The 18,965-nt window shown below is 50.5% G+C and overlaps 1 protein-coding gene across 6 annotated transcripts in view; it reads right to left on the bottom strand.

The window, feature by feature from the left end:
- Positions 1-18,965, bottom strand: part of DAAM1 (dishevelled associated activator of morphogenesis 1) — a 100,581-nt gene that overhangs the window by 17,746 nt on the left and 63,870 nt on the right. For 3 of the 6 annotated variants that reach the window (XM_074908793.1, XM_074908794.1, XM_074908792.1), the window contains 14 exons: positions 15,664-15,729; positions 12,974-13,068; positions 10,815-11,148; positions 10,234-10,344; positions 10,013-10,116; positions 9,515-9,581; positions 9,232-9,349; positions 8,968-9,106; positions 8,429-8,487; positions 7,894-8,081; positions 7,264-7,572; positions 7,042-7,149; positions 2,232-2,261; positions 753-856 (listed from right to left, as the gene is read on the bottom strand). In XM_074908793.1, coding sequence (XP_074764894.1) covers positions 753-856; positions 2,232-2,261; positions 7,042-7,149; positions 7,264-7,572; positions 7,894-8,081; positions 8,429-8,487; positions 8,968-9,106; positions 9,232-9,349; positions 9,515-9,581; positions 10,013-10,116; positions 10,234-10,344; positions 10,815-11,148; positions 12,974-13,068; positions 15,664-15,729 — 1,832 coding nt within the window. Of the gene's footprint in view, positions 1-752; positions 857-2,231; positions 2,262-7,041; positions 7,150-7,263; positions 7,573-7,893; positions 8,082-8,428; positions 8,488-8,967; positions 9,107-9,231; positions 9,350-9,514; positions 9,582-10,012; positions 10,117-10,233; positions 10,345-10,814; positions 11,149-12,973; positions 13,069-15,663; positions 15,730-16,881; positions 17,003-18,965 lie in introns of those variants that run through there. The other 3 variants (XM_074908795.1, XM_074908796.1, XM_074908797.1) reach the window with 2 other exon arrangements.

The raw sequence follows: 18,965 nt of genomic DNA, 5'->3' as shown, positions 1-18,965 counted from the left end.
AGTGAGTCAGAAAAAAGTGGCATTTTCTACTGCTGTTTGCTTTGGTTTTTTTTCAAGTAGTTACACTGATGGTTCATCCTTTCAGACCACCACAGCCTGGCTTCTCCTTTCTCAGGAGTCAGTCTTACTGGTGTAGTTTACCTTGCCAAAAAAGGCCCTTTTTATCCTCTTGGCAGCTAGCCAGGAATCAGATTAAATTGCTGGTAGCAGTGCTGAGCCGGCCTGGGGAGGGGCACGCGGGAGGCTGCCATCCAGCGGGGCTGGGCAGCTGTAAGAGGGGGATGTCCCCTTCCCGAAATCCAGATGTGGCACAGGAGACCTGCACAGGCAGCCAGGCCCTGGCCAAATTACACTGCTGCTCCCTGCATCCTGCCAATACCCAGTGCTTTCCCCAGCCTAACAGAGACCCTCTTCAATGGCCACCATGGAGCAAACAAAACCCAGGCCGAGGAAGATGAGAGGTGAAACCAACCCCCTCCCACCCCCTGTAAAGGCTCACCGGGTGCCACAGCCCCTCTGGGGATTTCCAGGGACACAAAATTGCCACATAACCCGGTTAAGCACATCTCCCCCCTGGGCCACCCTGCCACGAATGGTGTAAGGCTATAGCTGGGTTCAGGTGTCACTGGCTTTCCTCCCGCGCTGGCTCCTGTCATTAAAACCTCCTTGGGGATAAGGAGCACCCCCCAGCCCAGGGCAGGGTATCAAGCATTCCCCCCATTCCCTGGAGTGCGAGAAGGTATTAACTGTACCTGGAGAGGAGGATATTGCAATTCTGAGCTCTCCGGCCGTCTATGACCGAAAGCTCCTTGACTTTATGCCGGGAACTCAAAGTGTCATTGATAGCATCTTCCTTCTACAAAAAAATAAGGAAAAGAAAAAAAGAAGAAAAGCCTGGAGAAAAGCCTTGGAGAAGCAAAACATTTAGTACTCTCAGCACATAGCAGCACAATACACAGCGGGTCCCCATTAATCAGGAGTGTCACCACGGGTTACGGGTAAAACCCATAGCCTGTAACTGAAACACAGTAAGTCATTTCATAAACCAGAGCTGGCTTTGAAGCCACTGGTTAGAAATGTAAATATTTTCTCAGACAGGGAAGATTTAAAAATCTGCAAACACACAGGCGCTGCTGAATAAATAAAGCTGGGCTTTCTTAGCATACATATTTGTGATACTTCATTAAATCCTTGCATGAAATATTTCATTACGGGCTGCTGCACACACTCAGCATCACTCTTGTTCTTCACCCCTGCTCCAAACATCTGCAGTTGTCCTTCACGCATCAGTCCTCCCCAGCAAGCTAACCAGTGCAAGCTACCAGACTTGCAAATGCAACATGAAGCATTTGCAGCAATTTCAGTTTAATTCTCCCAAAATAAGGGATTTGACAGCAGGAATCGGTGTGGCATAAACACCTACATCTCCTAAGCAGCTTAAATACGTTACCTTCAAATAAGTAGCAATATGTCAAATGGTGGTTGTGGGCAAACGGGCATAACAGCAATTTTGCAGCGTTGCCCAAGGGGTTCATGTTGCCCCTGGTTTTAATTTACCATATCACATGTTTTAGTAAGGTTAATCAATTAAAAGCCAGCTATTCAATCCTCCTGGAAGGAACACAACCTGGAGCTGCAAGGTCCCTTGTGCTACAGATCTGCACTAAACGTCTGTGAGCGTAGACCTGGCACACAGCCACCACATGGGTTGAGAGTGAGCACAGAAGTTCCCATTTTTTACTCTTTTTCTTGTTTGAATGAAAAAAACCCACAGCTATGAAGAGTGGGAAGCTGCTGGCACAGGTGGTGCCAAGTGAAGGCAGTGGCAGGTGAAGGAAGGTGAGCCCCTACTACCAGCTGCCCCTCTTGTGTGCCTTGCTTGCTCTGACTGTGATGAAACACAGAGCTTCAACCTGTACGTATGAGTTTATTTATTTTCATGTTTGACAAGCAAAAAAGCCCAGTGGTAGAAGCTTCTCTGTGTTAGTTCAACCCCTGGACTCAGATGTTGGCTTTGATGTCTCATCAGACAGCAGAGAGGGCAGCTTCTTACTTACCAGCCTCCCTGGCTCCAACTTTCAAGCAGCTCCTCCTGGTGCTCTTTGTACCTCTCTGATTTAACCCCCGCTTTGCCACATGTTAACCACCCCCAGCACCGCCCCATCCCCATCCCCGCGCTCGCCCTGCTCTCACCATTCTCAGGTGCTGAGCTCCTACGGATGCTCACTTACCTGTCTGGAGTTACCGTTCACAAAGAAGTCCTACGGCCATAGCAGAAGCATGGAAAAAGGCAGTAAACACATGCAGTTCAGTGATCTTGGCGAAACCAAAAGGAATTGAAGCACAGACAAGGGGAGGGTGCAACACAGGGGGCTTGGCAGCACAGGGTGGCACACGGGGTCTGCCAGCGCTGAAATAGGGGGATGCACATGAAAACGTGGTGAAGATTAAAGGATGCTCAGAAGGGGAGGGCTGATGGGAGAGGTGGCTCCATGAGTGGATCAGGCCAAGGTGCTGGTGTGCTAGGAGGTGAGGAGGGGACACGGGACGAGGTGGGAGGATGCTGGCCAAGCCCTGCCACCATTCTGCACAAGTTGGCAAGTGGTGGCCCAAAGGCATAGCACTGCTCAGCCTGCCATGCCGGGGAAGAAAATTGCTAGTTTTTGCAAATCTGGGGGAGTGAAATGCCAACGCGACTGCCAGGAAAAACAGGGCTTTCAAGTGGAAATAATGAGAGGCTCATCCTGGAGCAACTCTGGCCACAACAAAACTTTACCATTTGCCATGGCAACACGTTTCCCCTTGACTTCTCCTCTGACAGGGACAACATCCCTTCTCCAGGGCTCAGCAGCCTGGCCAAATGCCACCCTGATGTCCACCAGCACTGCACTCCTCTGAAGGCCTGGTTGTCCTGCTGGGCTCCCCTCACCAGACTGGAAGCACGTGTGGCAAAGCTGGCACCACACATGTGTGCACACACACAGGAGGCATTTTCCCTCCTTTTTTTGTACTTGGCTCAAGAGACCAGATGGCAGCTCCATGATGGGGCAGGAGGTTTCAAAGGTGCAAAATTGGTTAGTGTTTTTTTTATTTTTAAAAAGAAGACAGAGGAGGTAGGTGGGTCCAAACGCAGTTGGTTTACAAGGGTGCTTCCCTCCAGCCCCTCTGTGCCAAGGTGGTTGATGGCCCATGTGCCTGGTTTGATTTGGTCATCCCCCAACAGCCCATCACTGCTGCCTTTTTAAAGGAAACCTTGTTTATGCAGGTTTTCCCCTGACTGGCTGCTGAAGCTGCATTAGCCCAGGACCCACACGTGGCTCTGGGCAGGAGGGTGGGAAAGGGCTCTGTTAGATGCCACCCAACACTCAGGGCTGGGGGACTGGCACCCGCTGGGGGCTGAGCTATGCCAATTGCAAGCCCTGTGGCTAAAAATCAACATGTCAGGCTTTCCTCGAGCCCACAGAAACACTGCGGCCAAGCAGAACAAGACGTGCCAGGAGGCAAAGAAACATCAGCCAAGAAAAAGAGTGACTGACCCTCTCTTCAGCAGAGGGATGGGCACCCATGGGGTGTGGTACGGGCAGCCCAGCATGGCGTAAAGCGTTCCCCAAGGCAGTGTTGCACCCGTCTGTGTAGAAACATGTGTTGAAGAGCTGCCACGACCATCCCCAGGAGCAGAGCTCTGGCAATGCCACCACAGCAGGGTCTTTGCAAGAAAAGGGGGACCTGCAGACCCTGAGTAAGGACACCCAAGCTGCCACTGCTATACTTCAGGGAGGTTAGATGGAAAACTGTACAATTTAGCTGGATGTGAAGCTGTTGCAAAAGCAGAATTTAACTTTGTGAATCAGTTGAGGTTGAGGATCGGTGTTTCGTAAAGCAACCTCTTCCCAGCAGGCTCCTTTGTGGGACAGGCACAAAGCACATCCACAAGCTGCAATGGGTATCTTCTTGCTCGTTTAGTTGGCCCTTAATTAGGAAGCCTTCCTTCCATCCTAACGCTCAGACCTGCCCCGTGATGCTCAGACCTGCTCCACACTGCTGAGAGAGGAGAAGGATGCAGTGGTCCTCCTGCAGTCTCCTGCTCCAGGAGAGGGAGGGCTCCTCATACATTAAGGTAGAGAAAAGGCTCATTACAAAAACCCTCCCTCTGTCTCAAACCAGCCTTATCCATGCCCCTTTTCCTCGCATGAATGGTGATCCAGTCTCTGCTGCAGGACGGTGGTGTAAGAAGGAGTAGCTTTAAATCTGCTGTCACCATCCTCAAAAATGTTCCCCACCCCTGTTGCCCCTGGCCACTGTGCAGGTCACTCTCGCTTGCATGGAAGAGCTGGAGGCCCTTCTTTCAGCCTTTTTTGGGGAGATTAATTCTTACCCAGCTCACTGCTAAGCCTCTGATTCACCAATATGTATTTTTCCACTTGGCTCTGGCTGTTATACATCACTCACTGCTGTGGGACTTGCCAGGACTGCCCTGGCTGTGTCACTGTCCTTTATCAGCATCAGTCTCTCAGTCTCTTCCCCTTGCAGGCTCTGAAAACATCTTCGATGGAGATGCAGACCCTGCGTTAGCACACCTAAACCCTGATAGCCCTAGACTTGCTTTTCTCCATCACCGCATGTACATCCTTAAGCAGCTACCCCCAGTCCTGCCAGGTCCTCACACCACAGTCTGAAATGCAGAGCTCCCGCTGGTTTTTCTGTTACAACTAGCAAGATTGGTGAATGTTGGTATCATGTACAGGACAGGAGGATATGGGCTCTCCTGACAGCTCAGGGCAAGCGTCCACGCTTTGCCCAGCATGGGGCAGGGATGCTCCCAGGCTGAGCCCCAGGAAGCCCAGAGGGCTCCTGTCCTTCCCACATGGGAAGGGCCTTTCCCAAGAGCTGCAGACCTCACTTTACAGTCTGCATTGACATCCCAGCCTGTGACATGTGAAAAGCATTTAAAGAGATGCTTAAAATTAAGTACATCATTAAGTCTCAGAACTGTGCACTACTTAGGGATTCCCAGGCACTTTGGCAAGAAAAATAAACAAGTGTCATCAACAACAGCCCCGCAACAGCTACTTGTGGGGGGGTCTGAGAGCATTCTGCACCACGTGCACCTGCCCCCAAACTGTGCTGGGGTGCTGGCCACAGTGATGTACCACCCAGCCATGTGATTTCAGAGCCCTGGTTTGCTCAGGGCACAGGCAGGCAGGCAGACACAGTGTCTGAGGAGAAGTGAGAGGTGCAATCACCAAGGGAGTGATTTTCAGCCAAGGGCTCAAGACAGGGTCTCCACTACTTGCTCAGAACAGAAAGCAACTTTTGCCAGAGCTCAAAAACACTGCAAATGATTAAGGCATCTTTCCCTGCAGGGACAGGCCATTCGCATGGAGCTCTCACAGCCCCACACCGAAGTGCCCTGTGGTGCACATATGATCTCAAGGAGCACATCCAACCCCACATGCCGGCAGCTGTCTGCAGAGCCGTGCTGCCGGCAACTCCGGGGCACACAGGCAGGCACCCCTTCCCCATGCTGAGACTGCAAGCAGGGGCACCCAGGGCACTCACAGGTGAGCAATCACGCACCCTTCACACTCATACTGTGAAGCAAGGATGAGCCACAGGGAACTTGTGTGACATGCTCTCAAGGGTGGCATCTCACAGGTGAACTTTCACCTCCTCTTTCTCAGTCTCCCTTCCAGACACTCTTACAGCATCTTCTGTCAGTCCCACCCCAGTCCCTGGCTCCCACATACAGCTCCGTTTTGGTTCTCATCCCATCTGGGGTGAAAGCCTGTGTCACAGTGCTCCTTGCAGCATCTTCCCCTTCTTGCTGACACTGAACCTAACCAGCCGCTTCAATCAGCAGGACCTTGGTCAAGCCAAATTATTTTTAAATTCCTGCCTGACAATAATCTGCAGCACACCGGGTGATTCACGAACTTGGGCAGGCAAGCCAGAGGACAAACAATCCTGCTGACGCACCAGGTTTCTATTCTTGCTTCCCCTCCATTTCTATCTCATCTTCAGACGTGCCCTTCAGTAGGCACAAGTCAGGCTCCAAAAATGCTGGAGGAAAGAGCCAGCACCATGGTCACCTATTTCCAAAACACACCGGGGCAACACACACTTTTGGTGGGTTACTCTTGGTATTTGCCCTGCTCTAAATCTGCCCTGATCTTTCCCTCAATTAGCCTCTGGAAGAGATTAAACTCTCCCTTGCCTAAGGAGCTTATGTGTTGGGTCCACTCCTCCCCAGCACCGTCCCTCCGCCTGAGCCTGACAAGAGCAGGACAAGCTGTTCCCTCCTCCCAGCAACGCAGCCAGACATCAGCAGGTGAACATGACTTTTTCAGCCTATTTCCTTGCTTTTTCTCCTGCTTTCTTGAAAAACTCATTGCTTTTGCCCATCGTGGTCATGTCTGGGGTAAAACAAGTGTCTAATTTTCTTCGTCTGCTTTGATGCCTTCCAAACTGGGGCCATACTGCTTGAGCAGGAGATTAAAAAGCAGAGACTTGCCTGCAGTGTCATTATTTTGGTTTGGGATTTGTTTTTTTGTTCAAAGCTCACATTTTGCTCTGGGCTCACTACAAAAATAAAAGAAGAGATCCACCCATGGTAGATGTGGGCAAAACTTAGTCCTTCTTGGCCAGAGAGGGATAGAAATTTTCCACCCAATACAGAGACATGAAGCAGTTGCTCTTAAGAGCGATCCAAAAATATTACCCAACTGTGGTCACATCTTGGGGCTATTTTCATACATTCCCTCTTTTTTTTGTTGTTTTTTTGGTGATCCATCTTCATGACGCACGTGGTCAGGTGTGTGGGCAGGGGTGAAATCAGGCACACCAAGCCACCAACATCCACTTCAATGCAAAGGCACTGGTGTGCGGATGAGAGTATAAGGCAGATCGAGTTGATCTGGTAAACACGTTGTTGGTATGAAATAATGACGGGAGACATGTTTTGAGACCACAAGAGAAACCGCGCGATCTCGTAATGGCAGAGCCTTGCCCAGATGCCCACGTGTGCCCTGGGCCAGCCATTACCTGCTGTCTTTGGTAGGCGGAGAACGTCCTTTCCAGGTCTTCAAGGTCCAGGATTTTGAACACTTTTGTGTCATCTATATCAGTCCACACAGTGCCTGCCAGCTTGTTCTGCAAGACAGTGGGAGCACTTCAGGCTGGGGGTCCCCTGCCCACCTGCCCTTACATCAGGGGGTGGCCATCTGGCACTTCAGGTTTCACTGCCCAAATTATTACCCGGCTTACCTCTGGCAGTTTGGACCAGTTGAAGGACTTGAGGGCGTTTGTTGGCTGTGGGATGCTCTTCTTCTTAAAGGCCATGCCCAGAGGTGCTCCAAGGGAAGGCATCACCCCATCCAGGTGTGGAAGACCGGAGAGAGGTGGGGGACCGCATGGAGGGGGTGGGGGGGGGGGAGGCGGTGGGGGACATCCCCCTGGGGGCGGTGGTGGCGGTGGAGGGGGAAGAAGGGATCCGGGAGCTGGAGAAGGTGAAGGGCCACTAGGAGCTCCTGGTGGCAAGGGAGGTCCTCTGGGGCTGGCAGCACAGATCGCCCTCTGGGAGAGAAAGAGGAGAGGGGACTGGTCATATGGAGCTGGGGGACACCATTCAAGAAAAGTCCCCATGCAAATTTTTAATTTTTTTTCCCAAAATTTAACCAGCATAGGAAGCACTCAAAAGCTTCGGTGCTTCCAACTGAGGTCTGATGCAGCTGGAGAGGCAAAATCACACCGTCACTAGGGATGAACATCTTGGTGGCCCTCCCAACGAGCACCTTTCTCAGCCCCCTGTGCAGCTCAGCCCCCAGAAATCACCTCATGGTGTTTGCAGGGGGGTTTGGGACCGGGCCATAATGGGGAGGAGGTTCAGAGCCTCACCCTGCTCATCTCGTGGAGCTGCGCCGTGAGATCTGCAACCTGCTGCTTGACCTGCTTGTGCTCGCTGGACTCCTTCTCCAGCTTCTCCTTCATCTTATTCAGCGTCTGCATCATTTCTTCCTTCTCTTGGGCCTTGGCATCACACTCCCGCTCCTTCTTCTCCAGCTTCTGTTGAAGCTCAGTGTGCTCTGAAACAGCCCCACGAGATCAATTTTGGGTGACCAACATTCCTTTTTAGCAAACAGCAGTGTGCAGGGGACTAACCCCCATGCTGCTCTGCAGAGAAGCTGCACAGTTAAGAAAAGGGAGCATGTGCTGTGCCTTAATACCCCAGCCAGGGCCTCTCCATGCAAAAATGAGTATCTGCTTTGCTCATTTCCTTTGGAAGCCCCATAGAGTGGGGGCTCTGGTACCATCTCAGCCACTCAAAAAATCCCACAGAGTCCATCCAGATAAATACATGTATACATTCTCCATTTAGCTTACCGTGCATGCTAAGGTTAAAGTTTACACCGTTTATCTCTCCATCACTCACCTTTTCGCATTTTTTCTGCTTGCTCTTTCCACTGTTTCACTTCATTTTCATTGACTAACCTAAAAGGAAAAGACATGTAGCACATGAGACAATCCTACCACAGTAAACAAGCAACCATCATCAGCAAGAAACAGGATTGAGCAAGCCCAGGCAGTGGGATTTAAAGCTCCCAAACTGGTATTTCTAACACCTCTGCTCTACCTCCCCCGGCAGGGTTTTGCAGTCTGGGATGCAGTGCTGCCTCAACAGCTCCAGGGATGCTGGCTTGTCCAGCCGACATGCAGAAACATCACCAGGTGACAGTCAGTAAGTGATGAATAAGGAACAGTGACGGCAGCAGTCAGGGGAAATAACTCACTGAGGACACAGAGGCTGAGCTTAATTCACCTACACATTGTGCTTAAGAGGCCAAAGTGACGCCACCTGGCAGGGATAACCCCCAGCCCTGGCCCTCACCAGAGAGGCTGGCAGCAAAGACACAGTGGCCCGTGTTGGTGCTGCTCAGCAGCCAGCCCCGGGAAAAGTGGGCAAGTACTTACATTCGGACAACATTTTTAATATTGAAGTTTTCCAGGGGAGTGGCGTCGGGGTCCTGCCCTTTGTCACTCTGGATGACGATCTGCTGCACGATCCTGTCAAGCAGAAGCCAGTACTGGACTGTGTTGCCACTTCTTTTATCTGGAGGGGAAGGAGTGGAGAGAGTGAGGGGAGCAGCAGGGAGGTCTCTGCCATTCCCACGGAGGAGACATGGGCTGCCAAGCCCCTGGCAGCCATGGGTTTCCTTGCCGTCCCCCGGGACTCACAAGGCATTTGGAGACAGTGGTGCAGGATAGACATAAAGTGCGGGTATGCCTCGGTGTGTGTCAGCCTCTTCCTCGTCAGCTCGAACATCTGAGTCGCACTTTTGGTGTCGATGTGGACCTGTGGACAGGAGTGAAGCAAAGTCAGGCCATCGGACTGCTGACAGCACCACCTGTTTCCTGAGACTCAGCTCCAAACCCCACAAGCCACCATCCCATGTCCCAAGCCACGTAGACGCTTTTAAAAGGAACCATGACATCAAGTGCCAGTATCTGTCATACTCACCAGCTCAAATCTTTTGGCAAATTCCAGTTCATCTTCATTTCTAAGCATTTCAAAAAAATCTAAGTGGCTGAGGAAAGAAAGGGGGAAAAAAAAGACTGTTAAAAGCAGAGACAAATGTGACAATTAATAAATCGCAGTCAGCCAGTCTGGCAGTGGCCCAGAGACAAGTAGGATTTGAAACATCAACCGGATCTTCAGTCTCGAGCTCCCAGTCATTACAGTCTGTCCAAGGAGCCTTTGGGGACAAGGAGGGGAAGAGGAGGGCTGAGAGCATCCCCCAGGCCCCTGATGGCACATCCTTTCCAGCTCAACCCTATGTTAGAGCACAGCAGAACCACACTGGGGTTTTCCCCTCCTTCACTGGTAACAGCAAAGTATTTCCTCAAGAGGGGCGAGTCTAGACCCACATGCCTTCCCCAGATGCCAAGTCCAGGAACCAGAAAGCAAGGGTGCAAGGCAAGGGCAAAAATAACCAGCAGGCTGGAGGTCACTACTCACCGGTCAAGGGTTGAATTTTCATGCTCTCTTAGTTTATCAATGACTGGCTGGATCCCGAGCATGAGGAATTCGTATCTCAGATGGAGTCTGAAATCCAGGCTTTCCTGCAAAGGACAGTTGTGGAGTCAACACAGAAAGGTGCACATCCTCAGAAAGCTCACTGAAATCAAACCAGCCAAACCCACCAAAACACCTCCCTCTCCAAGAGCCCCGGTGCTCACCACGCCTGCCCCCTGGCTCAGGACTGCATTGATGAAGGACATGATGGCTGTCTTGAGGCTCACTTCATCTCGATACCGCCCCGTGCTCTTGTCCAAGTCATTGATCAGCGTCTGCCAGACACACAGTGTCAGTTAAATGCCCAGTGACAGCCCCAGTGCTGCACAAACAGTCAGGGGACACATACAGGAACAACTCCTCGTGATGATCCTATAGCCCCTGTAGCAACCTGCTGGTGATGGATCATCAGCTGCTGCCCTGCTGTAATGCCGATCACCCCAGCACCCATTTTGGCTAACATCAGGCCATCCAGATGTGCTGCATTGCCTTGCAGAGCTGTGATCCCAGCGACCCTGCACAAACAAGATTTTTTTTTCTTTTTTGTGGGTGCTGCCTTAAATAAGGGGTTCCTTGCCCAGCTGCAGACCTCATCAGACATGGTTCCAGGGTAATTCCCAGAGTATCTGAGTTGCAAATGGCCATAATAAATCATTTAGATAATAAAGCATTTAGGTATCCATGAGGAGGAAGAGACAAGAATGCCCAATTTTGGGAGCTGAGGGTTGAGTCGAGACCCACCTACCTGAAAACGAGTCCGTTCGCTGGCGTATTTCTGGTAGTGCAGCATCGCCTCCAGTACCTTTTTGTGGCCCCCGGGAACCAGGCACACAGCGCCCATGATTTCCAGCACTGCCACCTTCGTCTTAATATTCTCCGTGCTCAGACTCTGAGCGATTACATTAATACTCTCTGAATGGGCCAGGACGTGAGCCCGGCCCAGGGAGTTGTTCATTAGTGCTTTTATACATCCAATGAGCGAGGTATGTATTTGAGACTTTGCAGTCTCATAGTCCATGCTTTTGAGAAAGTTCAGAATACACGACAAGCCATCCAGGTCGATGAATCGGGTTACAAACCTGTCAGAAAGAGGGGTTTTAGCTTTAAAATCAGAAGCTAAAGAACCCTTTTACCCTCAAACAGGGCTGAGTCGTCTGTTTTTTTAAACCCAGGACCTTCTTACATATTTTTTCTTGGACTTTGAATAGCAGAAAGTCTGCAGGACTTCTATGGCCCAGAGACAGGGATAGTGTTGCAAAAATCAATTTAATCAGTGCCCAGTAGTGTAGGCAACCAGGCATCATCTGCACAAGGTTGTCCAGAGCTAGGATATTTGGAAGAGGACCAGCTAACCGAGCCATCAAAACAAGCCCCAGGGTGGAGGTTAGGAGTTTGCAGCCACGTTGCTGCAAAACCTTCCCACTCCCCAACCTGAGTTCTAAATTTCATTTGCTTGGGACCACTTTTGCACAGGACTGGAAGAAGCTCCCAAGCTGTGGAGTCACCTCCTTGGTCAGCTGCAGACACCCCAACAGCAGCCGAGTCCATGTCCATGATGCCTGTCAGACTTTCTGCTTCCTTCTACCTGTCCCGCCTCACTATCCACATCCTTCTCCTCCCTCAGGCACGTCTCACCAATTTTAAGGGGTGTCTGATTTTTATGATGACTTATAACACTGCTAAACAGAAAGCAGACACCAAATGCATGGCAGTGCCTCAGGCAGATTCACTACAGCAGGCTATAACACTGCATGCTGCTCAGGCATTTTAGGACCTCCCTGCCCGATGCCATCCAGGCTGGGTGTATTCTGGTTTGGCAAAAGGCACAGGCTCGGAAAGCAAATAAGCCAAGAACATCCCAGCACTGGGATGATTTTAATTCGAAACAAGCCATGCTGATGCACAGCAACAAAAGGGGTAATTGCAGGCTCAGGAAAAACTGATTTCTCTGCTTCAAAGACAGCCAAAGTCAATAGGAAATTTGATGTTCACTTCCCTGGGAGCAAAAGCAGGTCCAACAGGTAAGATTGTCTATAAAGCCTGCTGGATCCTTCTGACTTCCAGTGAAACAGAATCACAAACCACTTTCAAGGACTTTGGAAATTTTCATGGCTGGGTACCAGCCCTGCTCCCAGGGGACAGCAGGGAGACAGAACCCAAGACGTCGGGGTTCCATGGAAATTGGGTGCTCACCCCTGACCCTGGGAATTTCTAACCAAGTACCATTGCAAAAGAGAAACAGAAGAGGGGAATGCAATTACAAGCAATAGTTGTTTCTTCCATAACCAGACCAGGTCATGAAATATTTTCTCATCAGAAAATGTTGACCTGAGGTATCTTAAAGGTTTTGCAGATGTGTGCGTGCAGACTCCAGAGAAACTGAATTGAGGAAAAACTACAGACATTCAGAAAGAGTCCCACCCTTTCTTTATCCTCCCCATCAAAACCTCCCAGAAACATTTTTTTTTTTTTTGCATTTTGTAAAAGCCTGAAGATTCATGTGATTTTATTCCCTTAAACAGTGCAAGAGAAGTTGAAGTTGAAACAAAGGGCCTGGTGGACCAACAAAAACTGGATTTTTTTAAAAAAATTCAATCTGGAAGGAATTTCTGCATTCTGTTCCAATGAGAACAAAAGCAAATTAAAAAAAAAAAAAAAAAGTTGTTGCCTGGTTTGCCTGAACAGATGTGAAGGTCCTGGTGGCTCTCGGTCACTAAAAGGACCAAGGAATAGGAACAAAATGACAAGAGGTGAATCAAAAAAATGAGTAGCATTTCAGTGTCCTTGCCTCCTTTGTTCTGAGCAGGCCCCATTTATATTTCTATTTAACCCCCTGCCCCACCAAGGGACATGAATCAAGAGCCATGACCGCGGTGATAAAGCCATGAAATCAAAGGGAATTGCCTCATCGGTTTTGTCCGCAGTGCAGTCTTCAAACTTTCGATTGTTTTATTCCTCTCCTCCTCGTCTTCTTTTTCCAAAGCGATCAGTGATTTTCTCTGCAAAAGCAGAAAGGCAGATGTGAGAGGGGAGGTTTCCCTGTGAAGCATGTGCCTGAGGAATGGGAATGCCTGCCACCTGCTGTGCCAAGCCATGGGAGCTGGGGACCCTAAACTGATTCTGGAAGTCTAAAAGTCCACATCCTTATGGCAATTGCAGGACTTGGGAAAAGGGACAGTTTGGCAAAACCCCAGCAGTCTGCAAAGAGATCGCCTGGACTGGGGACGGCAGGGTGAACGCATCAATTTAGGCTGAAGACGCTGCCTGCACGCACCCAGACAACTCACTAGCACATGTAAAATTAAGCTGCAAGCACAAGCCAGTGACACCCCAATCCACATGGGCTTTGGAGGAGAGTCGCTGATGGCCTTACATCTCCCCGGCCACTTGTTTTTTGTTTCAAGGCAGCAGAAAATGAACATCAGCTGGTGGTGAGTGAGCCTGCAGGAGCCCAGTGCCCCTTCCCCAAAGCAGTTCTCACCCCCCAGGCAAGCCCTGGCAAAATGCTGGGCTTCAATGCCCTGAGACAACTGGGACAGCTGGATCTTGAGAGGACACACTTAGCATTGTCCTGTGTGATCATTAAGTTCCAGAGTTAACGCCCTGAAGATAGGAGTAGTGTTACCCCAAATTGCTAACCTGCAACTCATCCAGACAAGCCCATGTTGGAGGATGCTCATGACTGTCCCCCTGCAACCCTCAGACTCAGAGTGCAGAGAGGGAAAGGCTGCAATTCAGGAGAGGAGCATCACAACTCATGGGCTCTGGATGTAAATCCTGGCACGTTCCCTACAACTCATGACTCTCCAGGAAACACACTTGGTAAAAGAAAGAGGTAAGTACACCACAGACAAGTGTCCAGCTGAATTCTGCTCAGAGATGCTGCAGGTGACATCCAGAGGATGTGAACCTTGATGTGTTTCCAGGGCAGGAGGGGGCTGTGAGGATGCAAGGCGCTAAGCCAGTACTAACCGGGGGTCCACAGAAGGAATGTGCTAAATTGGGGTAGGGGAGAAGGCGTGATCCTTTAGCCTCCCCTGGCACCCACACATCCCAAGAAGTACCCATGTGCCCCTGCAGAGAAGGTAGGAGGCTCAGGGGATGTCCTGCAGCCAGGAGGGGATGGGATGCTGCAGCTACACTCGGGGTCAGCCAGGTGGGTCCTGACAACCCTGTCGCTCCCAGGCCTCCCAGCACAGTGTGCTCCTGGGTTGGGGACAGTGGCTGCGTGCACAGGATGCTCTTTGCATCTCCCACACTGAATTTAACTGTCTGGCAGGAGCTGGGGGCTGCGACCCTGACCTCTGCAGTTCCACCTGGGTAGCACAGCTGCCTGTAGCCCCTCACATGCAGGCTTGCTCACCCCAACTCATGTAGCCAAGGCTACAGCTAAAGCAACACTCCAGGTGCCTCCTGCACCACTTGACGGTGCTGGGCCCTCGGAGGCGTCAGGGTGAGACCCGCCAGCACCAGCTGAGGCTAAGCCCAAGGAGAGAGAAAGGGTCCCAGCAGATATAAAGAGCTGTGCTGACCCCTGCATTTAACCTAGCTCCTCTTTGGCAGTGTGTTAGGGAGATCACAGCCACCTTCCAGGCATCTGGCAGGCTTTGCTCACTAGCTCTGCTAAGGCTCAGGGCTTTTCCCAGCTGGCAGCCCGTGGCCAGCCCTGGGTGTCCGTGCCTTCCCAGAGGGGAGCAGCACGCTCCCTCCTGGCTTACAGGCCCCTGCTCACCCCTCTGTCCCTGCTCCCCCACCCAGCCCCACCTTCCCTGTCACCTGACCCCACGACAGTAGGGCAAACCTTGGGGGAAAAAAAAGAAAAATACTTTTCTTTCTCATTTTCCATGCTGCTCCCATTCCTAGTGCAGTGGCCAAGACCTTGGCACCTTCAGCCTTCAAAAGCAGGAGTGAGAATAGAGGGGCTCTGAACTGTGCAGCCTTGCAGGAAATAAACTGTACTTCCTGCAGAAAACATCACTATTTCTGTCTTGCCTGGCACGATGCTGAGAAGAAAGCATTTCATAAAATTACATCTAAACACGTCCCTTGTGAGACAGACAACCCACAGAGTCCTGCCTCACCGCGGCTGCCCAGCACAGAAGGGTGTCTCAGGAGCAAGGCATCCATGAAAAAGCAAAGGAGCTATCAGCTTCAAAGCAACCGCAGCAGCTTGGTGCCCCAGTAGCATTGCACAATCAAATGGGGACTTTAAAGCCCAGTCTGGTGGATTTATACAGAAAGCTGCTATTTGCCATCCACCTCCCAGCCTCCCAGGCCAGGGCAAGATGAAATGCCCTTCCCACCATAGAAACTGCCTTCGTTTTCCAGCTGTATTTCTTGCCTAATGGAGGATATCCTTAAATCCTTTTATCAGGGGTTTCTGAACTGCTGGGACAAATTGCAAGCTAATGCAACTCCAAATTATTGAGAGGACCACAGAATCAATAGGCTGAAAACAGCCAGGTCACAACTTTGTGGCTACAACACTCATCCCCCCGCCTCAGGCACAACGCTGGCCATGCCGCAGACTGTCACCGTTCTGCTGCTGCCCCATACAGGGTTTGCAAGCACCAAAGTGTTGGGGACATACTTACAGCAGCCATTGAATTCAGCTGATCGATATAAAATTCTGGCCAGCTTGTGGCTCCTTTATTTTCTTCCTGGTCCCAGAGGAGGCAAAAAAAGCGAAACAAAGACAGCAGATTAGTAGAAATAGCATTAACATCCCCTGCCCTTCATGACCTCTGAAGTGCCCTTAAGCTCTTGCATTACCTTATATCAATATAAACGCGACTTTCTACATTCTGAGCTCACCACCAAGAGCTCCAGCTATGGGAACATTACCTGATTTAATGAACTAGCATATTTTATATACAATCTATGTTATACCACCTGCCTGTGACCAAACTTTGCCCCACTGATACTGCATCAGTCTTGTGGTTATCAGCTTTGGAGAAACCACACTGAAATTTTACATCCAGATTTCTCTTGTACCAACAATACAGTGAGTGCCCTTGAAGGTTTGGCTGCACAGCCCCAATGAATGTGCTTTGCGGAAAAAAAAAAAGTGTCTCTTACAAGTAATGAAGTGAATAAACATGACATGAACTAGGCTCCTCTCTTGCACAGAGCCATGACTTACCAATGTCCTAAGAGTGGCTCCAGACACAACAGGCAACTCTGGGGGCTTCATTAGTTGTTAGGAGGGAAATGCACCTGGCAAAGTCCCCTGTTAAAGGATGTCACCCCTGGGCCCATGATCTATGACACTGAAAGGTGCACAGCCTCATTTTGTCATCCTGGTCTACAATGCCCTGCATCTGGTGGGACTCACAAGGGGTTTTCAGGTTCTCCCATATTCTTGTAGGATGTGACTGAAGAACCTCTGAGCCCAGCTCAGATAAATTACACTGCATGTCCCCAAGTACTGCTTGGAGCAAGTAGTCAGATTTTGAGTGAGTACTTCAAGATCAACCCTTTTGCCCCCTTTATTTTCCTAAAAACTTACACCAAAAGAAGAAAAAGGGTTCAAAGCAGAAATGACATGCAGGTCTAGGCTGTAGAGTCAACCAATACTACACAAATCCCAGGCATCTCCCCTCACTAACCATCTTCAGTTCATAGCCCAACTTGCTCCACGGCTTTTCTGCCTCCCTAACTTTGAGATGTTTGCAAAGGTCATCCTACACCGCAGTCGCCTGAGATGGTGGGAGCTGGACGACCTACTCCTCTGCTCCCACGTCTGTGCGTGCAGGCAATTACCGATCCTCCAGCTGATTTCAGCAAGCCCAAGCAGAGTCCCAAATATTTACCGTGGTTCAAGAGGCATACGTGGGAAATGTTCATGCATCCAAACTTCCCAAGATGCAGCTTGCCAAGATGAGAAAACAAGGAGTCAGCGATAGGTAATGTGGATGGGACCCAGCTCCCCCCCCAGCAGTGCAGCCCATCCCTGCAGGCCTGACCCTTCACTGTGACTGGCTCCAGGATGGGGACAACAGAAGTTTAGGAGCAACAAGGGACCTGGCAGACCCTTGGGCATCTCCTGTGACATGCAGAGGGCCAAGAGAAGTTGCTTGTCCACCTTCATGGCCACCTCCAGCCCTCTCCAAGTGGTGTGATCCAGCCTGGCAGTAATCAGATCACCCCTGGGCAGGCTGCTACTGACAGATGCACATCCACAAGCCTCACTTTTTAAGAATCTTCTATAGATCTGGTAAAGTTTAAAGCAAATAAAGTAACTTTCCTGAGCAAGAAGACTGAATTCAGTCCTCCCTTCCCTCTGCTTTAATAATTTGGGTTGTTCTTCCCTTCTTCTGCCAAGAACCAAGGTTTAGAATAAAACACTTGATTCACCTGCCCTCCACATTTGATTTTTTTTCACCCAAGTGGGAATCAGCAGAGAGCAAGAAGTTTTTTGCAATGTAGAAAAAAAAAAATAAAAAATCTGTCCTACCCATGCTACTGCCAAACCTAATAAACCTGAAGGGAGGTCTCACTGCCTGCCTCTGTGTGGATGAAGGACCATTCATAGTCATGCTCTGACAATTAGTTTTTGCCAGCAAGAAATAAAAACATCTCCATCCTGTCCAAATAGTGCTTAAAAAAAGGGAAATTCTCATCTGCTGGCTGAGCATGCAACATGCAGCCTCATGGAGAGAGATAAGGATGTCTTCGGTCTTCTTGCAGCCAGGAAAAATGGGATGCACTGGCCTCTCTCCACTTTCTGCTCTCCTGAACACTCACCTCCAGCAAAGGCGAGAGGATGGAGGGGCAGAGACCTCTTGCCATCTGCTGGCAAACAGACTTGGTGAAGTAATCCTCCCTGGGAATGTCTGACTGCCCATCCTGACTCATTTCTGGCCACGTCTGGGACCACACGCAAGTGCTGTCACCTGCTAGCATAGTCTGGCCACCTGAAGCCATGGCCCGGGGGAGCTTGCCACTGTGGTGGGGAAACCCAATGTCTTCCCAAGGGGCTGGGAAAAGGACACCTTCTTCGGGCTGTTTGGTCAGTCAGAGCTTCCCACCACTGGATTGTGCGAAGAAATACCTGCCATGCCTGCAGGAATCCTGGCAGCTGGCATGTCTGCTCTCACATAGCCTGCTGAAAGACATCCAGATTGTCAGAAAGACGCTCAGGAGGGTGCCAGGAGGCTTAAGAAACAGGGGTGTAATTTATATTTACAAGTAAAATGGAAAGGCACAAAATATACCATCACCCCCTGTGGAGCTGAAGGAAGGTCTTCTGCTTCATCTGAGGGCCGGGCAAAGTAAACTGTCACATTTTGCGAAGTATTTGTCACGCCAGGGAAACACACATCATTTCTGCAACCTCTGGGTTAGAGCTATCTGTTTAACCCAGGTGGGACACCAGTCCCTGGGAGCAAGGTGGGGGCAGCATATGGGGGAACTGGCCAGGGCCAACCACCATGGGAACGTTGGGATGTGAGGTCAGGCTGCACCCGATGGCAGGTTCAATCTGCAGAGCATTGTTTGCATTATTTTCCTGCAATCAAAGGGCAGTTTCTTGGTGCCAGCCCTATTCAGTGCTGCCCACCCGTCCTGCTGGATGATCCCATTGTTCCTCAGAGGTGCCAAGCAGCTGGGGTGAGGCCCATGCCACCTTCCTGTTTGGTGACAATCTCGTCTAACATAGGCAGCCAGGTCTTTCTGGTTTCTCAACTCACATCTTACGCTTCCTAAAGGACACTCCCATCTGCTCCTGTGTGCAAAAGCACACCCCTCCCTGGGACACACTGCCATACACAGCATATTGTCTCTATGCACCAAAATCAGGAGAGAGCATGTACATGTAGCAGAGGCACCGAAGAAGGCGTCAGGGATGCTGGGGAGCCATGAGCCCCATGCATGTCTGCCAACCTACCCCTCTGAG

The sequence above is a fragment of the Athene noctua genome, chromosome 6 (genome assembly GCF_965140245.1).
Source record: "Athene noctua chromosome 6, bAthNoc1.hap1.1, whole genome shotgun sequence".
NCBI lineage: Eukaryota > Metazoa > Chordata > Aves > Strigiformes > Strigidae > Athene > Athene noctua.
Note: the sequence above shows the minus strand (reverse complement) of the source record. Positions and strands in the feature narration are given on the sequence as shown.